The 5,990-nt window shown below is 40.7% G+C and overlaps 1 protein-coding gene across 1 annotated transcript in view; it reads left to right on the top strand.

The window, feature by feature from the left end:
- CACNA1S (calcium voltage-gated channel subunit alpha1 S) overlaps positions 1-1,591 on the top strand; it is a 95,166-nt gene extending 93,575 nt beyond the window's left edge. The window contains exon 42 of the mRNA XM_074308739.1: positions 521-1,591. Within this exon, the coding sequence (XP_074164840.1) occupies positions 521-540 (20 nt within the window). The 3' untranslated portion in view covers positions 541-1,591. The remainder of the gene's footprint in view (positions 1-520) is intronic.
- Positions 1,592-5,990: the final 4,399 nt, after the last annotated feature.

The raw sequence follows: 5,990 nt of genomic DNA, 5'->3' as shown, positions 1-5,990 counted from the left end.
AGGTTCAAATCAAATCTCTGAGGTATATAATGTATATATAAAATATGCTATAATATGCTATATATAATATAGCTATATTCTTTAACAATAGCATTTTGAAGTTTGCAAAGCACTCTACAAATAGTATCTTATTTGATCTTCACAACAACCCTAGGAGATAGTGCCATTATTATCCCCATTTTAGGTGAGGAAACCAGGATCTGAAGCTGGATTTTAATTCAGATCTTCTTAATTTCAAATGCAATATTCTACTCATTGTACTACTTAGCTACCTGTATGATTGGGAGCAAGTCACTTAACCTCTGTCATCCTCAGTTTCCTTATTCTTAAAATGAGAGAAGTAAAAATTAATTGACCTCTAGATTCCCTCCCAGAATTTATTATCTCCTCCATACACACCGCCAATCTGTCTGCCTCCATTTCCTCATTTAATAAAATGAGTATTATAATAATAATAAGAGCACCTAAGCACCTAGGTCAAATGAGATGTCTGTAATATGCCTTGCAAACTTTAAAGCAGTATTGATATCAGAGGCTTAATTTGAAGCTCTTGCTCTGACTTGAGCACTAGTGCCCATGATAGCCTTGGGGGTTACACTGGCCACTTAAGTGAGGATTGGGACAGGTGGAAGCAGAGCAGTCCCAGGGGTCATGAGTAAGGAAGATTAATTTCTCTCATCTCTGGGCAGGCTCTGGTTCAGGGTGGCCTGGGCTCCCTGGCCGGGGACACAGGCTTCGTGGTGGCGACCGGACGGGCACTGGCCGACGCCTGCCAGATGGAACCAGAGGAAGTGGAGGAGGCAGCAAATGAGCTGCTGAAAGGACAGGAGTGTCCAGAAGACAGGAACAGGTCCCCTTCATCCCTGGAGCCTCAGGCCATAGGGCCTGCCCCAGGCAGCTATGATGGGCCGTGGGGCTCCCAAGAGGCCCTCATCACCACCCAGCTGTGAACCCCTCACTGAGACTCCCCTTAGAATGGGCATATCAGAAAGGGCCTGGCGTAAAAGAGGTTCCAACCTGGGAACAGAGCATCTTCCCACCAGGAGAGCTATCTAATTAGCTGAGGGACAGGTGGTCATGAAATATTGTGAAAAAAACAGAACAGCTCCTCCTCAGGAGTCTGAATGAAGGGAGCCTCCCCAGATTATTCACGGAGGCCCGGGCAGACTTATGTCTGTAATGGCACAAGGTCATTACCATTGGCAGGGCATTAAAGACCCCCAAGTGTGACATCAGCATTCAGCATCTGCCTGTCTCCTTTCTTGGACCCAAGCCCTTTCCCTCCTTGACCAGGAACAACCTGAAATCCCCACCCCCATCTCAGGCCCAGAAGCCCATTTGACATCAGGAGAATCTGTCACCATCTGGAGGCAGAAGGATTCTGATTCTAATAGAAATCCGAGATGATGGCACCATATTATGGTATTTCGGTTTATTTTAGTACTTCGGGATTTTTCCTGTTGTAAGGTCCCTGAAATAAAATCCTAGAAATGGGACCCATTTGGGAAAGAGAAATTTGAGTTAGAATACTGAGGGTGAGGTGGGGAGGGGGCAGACGAATCTTTCCTGATTATAGAAACAGAAATGGAGAGGGGGGGAGAGGCAGACCTGTAGGGTAGGATTAAATCCAGCTCCCCAGCAGGACTGTCTGACACAGCAAGCTTAAAGGCGCTTCCAGAGAGCCTCCGTCTGTCACCTGAGTAGCCCAGCTAAGGACAGTGTCTGCCTCAGACACCTTGGCATCTCTGGGTCAATCAACCAGGGGCTCTGACTTCTGGGGTCTGAAATCCACTTAAGCCAGAGAAATAAGATTCTCTGTCTCTCTCCTTTTCTCTTCTGTCTCTCTCTCTCTCTCTCTCTCCCTCTCTCTCTCTCTCTCTCTCCTCTCTCTCTCTCTCTCTCTCTCCTCTCTCTCCTTTCTCTCCCCCCCTCTCTCCCCCCCTCTCTCCCCCCCCCTCTCTCTCTCTCTCCCTCCCTCCCCTCTCTCTCTCCCCCCCCCCTCTCTCTCCCTCTCTCCTCTCTCTCTCTCTCTCTCTCTCTCTCTCTCTCTCTCTCTCTCTCTCTCTCTCTCTCTCTCTCTCTCTCTCTCTCTCTTCTCTCTCTCTCTCTCCTTCTCTTTTTCTCTCTCTTTCTCTTTGTCTATCTTTTATCTTCTCTCTCTTTCTTTCTCTATGTGTATGTTCATGCTCAAGCTAAGGGATGCAGGTATCAACATTCTGCTCTGTGCCAAGCCCAAATTTCTGGTAACTGGTAGAGCTTTTCAAGGAGCTGGCCTGGCAATACGCTCTGTGAGTCTTGCATGTAAAGTACCTGAGATGTTGACTCCAATTCAGTGGTGTCCTTGCAGAATGGTTTATGTAGCATCCTCCAAGTAAGGAGGGTCCCTAAATTTGCCCAGAAAGAGGAATGCTGGAGCAGAGGAAGAAAACTAGCTGGGTCCCCACCTTTCATTTCCCCTGCCTTCAATATCATCAATGAAAATTCTGTGTCCTGTGGGATTTCTGACTTCTGATCTGCCTTTCCCAATGTCCTACACTTTGGACATGCCTGGGAGGCAGGAGTATACTTGAGAAAAGATAAGGATTCATCCTGTTTGCTAACTTTGTGATCTGAGACAAACCCAGTTCTCTCTGGACCTCATTTTTCTCACCTATAAAATGAATGGATTAGAAAAGAAACTTTAACTCCTATAATCCTAAATTCTGGCTCTATTAACTACCCATGTGATCTTTTTTTTTTTTTTTTTTTTAATAATAGCTTTTCATTTTTCAAAATATATGCAAAGACAATTGTCAACATTCACCCCTGGAAAATCTTGTTCCAACTTTTTTCCCCTTCTTCTCCTCACCCCTTCTCCTTCAAGCAAACAACAAAAAAAGGTGAAAATACTATGTTGTGATCCATATTCAGTCCCCATAGTCCTCTCTCTGCATGCAGATGGCTCTCTCTATGATAATTCTATTGGAATTGCCCTGAATCACCTCATTGTTGAAAAGAGTCAAGTTCACCAGAGTTGATCATCATATAATCTTGCTGTTGCTGTGTACGATGTTCATTTGGTTCTACTCACTTCACTTAGCATCAATTCATGTAAGTCTCTCCAAGTCTCTCTAAAATCATCCTGTTGATCATTTCTTAAAGAACAATAATATGCCAAAATTTATTCAGCCATTTACCAATTGATGAGCATCCACTCAGTTGCTAGTTCCTTGTCACAACAAAAAGGGCTGCTACAAGCATTTTTGCATATGTGAATCCTTTCCCTTTTTTAATGATCTTTTTTGGGATACAGACCCAGCAGTAACACTGCTGGATCAAAGGATGTGCACAGTTTGATAGCTCTTTAGACATAGTTCCAAATTGCTCTTCAGAATGGTTGGATCAGTTCACAACTTCACCATGTATCAGTGTCCCATTTTTCCCACATCCCCTCCAACATTCATCATTATCTTTTCCTGACATCTTAGCCAATCTGAGAGATAGGAAGTGGTAATTCAGAGTTGTCTTAATTTGCATTTCTCTAATCAATTGTGATTTAGAGCATATGACTAGAAAGGCTTTAATTTCTTTGTCTGAAAATTGTCTGTTCATATCCTTTGACCATTAATGAGTTGGAGAATGGCTAGTGTTCTTATAAATTTGAGTCAATTCTCTATATATTTTAGAAATGAAGCCTTTATCAAAAAGCTTGAATATAAATTTTTTTCCCCTGTATTCTACTTCCCTTTTAATCTTGGCTGCATTGCTTTTCTTTGTACAAGAACTTTTTAATTTAATATAATCACAATTTTGCATTTCATAATGTTCTCTAGTTCTTCTTTGGCCATAAATTCTTTCCCTCTCCACAGATCTGAAAGGTAGACTATCCTTTGTTCTCCTAATTTGCTTATAATATCTTTATGTCTAAATAATGAACTTATTTTGACCTTCTGTTGGTATAGAGTGTTAAGTGTTGGTCAGTGTCTAGTTTCTGTAGTCAGTTAATTGCTGATAGTTTTAATTTTCTCATAGCCTGAAGAGAAAGAAACCTCAGAGTTCCAATGTCTTGGGTTCAAGTCTTATCTCTGACACAGGATTGAATGATCTCTAATAGGTCACTTAACTTCAGCAGTATTAAATGCAGAACAGTTGAGTGATTACCTCATTGTCTATTCTGAAGAAATCACATCATCAATAAGCCTCCCCACCTCATCCCTACTCACCACATACCCAACAGCCTTCCCCTTCCCAACACCACTCAAAAAAAAAAAAAAAAAGAAAAGAAAAGAAGACTGCTTACATTATCTCATTTGAACCTAGCAACAAACTGATGAGATGGAGGCTAGAAATTGAGAAGCACTTATTACATGCTTACCATAGATAAAAAGACAAAAATGAAACTGCCTGTCCTCAAGGAACTATCAGAGAGGATACTTTGAACACAATAAAAATGGGCCCCATTGATAATTCTATCCACTTAACCTTTATTCATTGGAATTCTTTTTGAAGAATCAATCAGAACCTAGTATAAACAGGGCCTGTACACCTCCTCGAATAGATCAAAGCCATTACTATGTGAGACACTTGGTAACTCTCTAAGGAATGCTCTGGCACAGAGAAATTTTGAGGAGAAGGAGAGATCATACTGAGTCAAGAATCAACCCCTCTAGGATAACCAGCAAAAAGAAAAAAAAGTTCAAGACTGAGTTTTGGCAAAGAATCAACACGGGCCATCTCTTTAGGCATTTCGGAGAAGATCCAGGCAGATGCCACTAGAATATCCACCTATTTAAGAATTAAGAGAAGTCTTGAGAAAAGAATAATTCCTTCCCCAACTTTCCTGTATAACCCTTTCTATGCATTCACAGACACTAATGTAATCTGATATACCTATAAATTTCAAGTGACCTGAACTTTACTTAAACTACCTTGAGGCCAAAAGTTAATCAGAAATAGATATAAATTTCATTTAGGCAGGAAATAGAACCTCTGCCTAAATATTAGGAATTTTCCTAACTAGTGACTTAAAGTGATTGTGATTTAAGTTATTTTTTAATTTAAAATAATCTCCTTAAAACCAAAAAGTCAAACCTATGAACTTTAGAGAACCCATTGTATTGCCCCCTGGAGAGCAAATTACTTTAACTCAGTTATATAAATATAGAGAGAATGGATATATACGGAATATGAAACAGGAAGAAAAGACATGAGCAATTAGGAGGATCAGGAAAGAATCCATGTGGAAACTGATGCTTGAAGTCTATCTTAAGGATAGTCTGAGGTGGAGGTGAAAGGGAGTTCATTGTAGTGGGGCAGAGGGACAATCCCAGCAAAGGCACTTAGAAGGAAGGGTATCATGTGTGAGAAACTGAAACAAGGTCAACTGGCTGGACTATGGAATTGAGGAAAGGGTATAATATATAATAATTCTGCAAAGATAGATTAGGGCCAAGTTATGAAGTGTTTTAAGAATCTTATGTTTTATCTTAGAGACAATTAGGAGCTACTGGAGTTTATTGACCTGGTAACCCCCCTATTTTATCAATAAAAAACTGAGACTTGGAGATTTGTCTATGGTCCCTCTGCTTGTGTCATATGATAGATTTGAATCTAGTTCTCCCTGACACCAAGTCCAATACTCAATCGCCTATAATCATACTCATGCTTACTCTTTACAAATATATATTAGGCATTTATTATCTCCAAGGCTTTGTGCTAGGTCCTTTGGAAAATACAAGGAATCCATCTAGGAAATGGATTTGTACATGTTGTTATTCAGTCATTTCTGACTCTCCAAAATTCCATTTGGGGTTTTCTTAGCAAAGATACTAAAGTGGTTTGTCATTTCCTTCTCTATGTTATTTGACTGATGAAGAAACTGAGTAAAACAGGGTTATATAGCTAAGAAATGTCTGAGGATGGATTGAACTGGCAAACATAAGTTTTTCTGACATCAAGACCAGTGCTCTATATACTGTAATGCCTAGCTACTCTGATGTATATCTGGTGAA

Source organism: Sminthopsis crassicaudata, chromosome 4 (assembly GCF_048593235.1).
Source record: "Sminthopsis crassicaudata isolate SCR6 chromosome 4, ASM4859323v1, whole genome shotgun sequence".
Taxonomy (NCBI): domain Eukaryota; kingdom Metazoa; phylum Chordata; class Mammalia; order Dasyuromorphia; family Dasyuridae; genus Sminthopsis; species Sminthopsis crassicaudata.
This window is presented reverse-complemented; position numbering and strand designations above follow the sequence as displayed.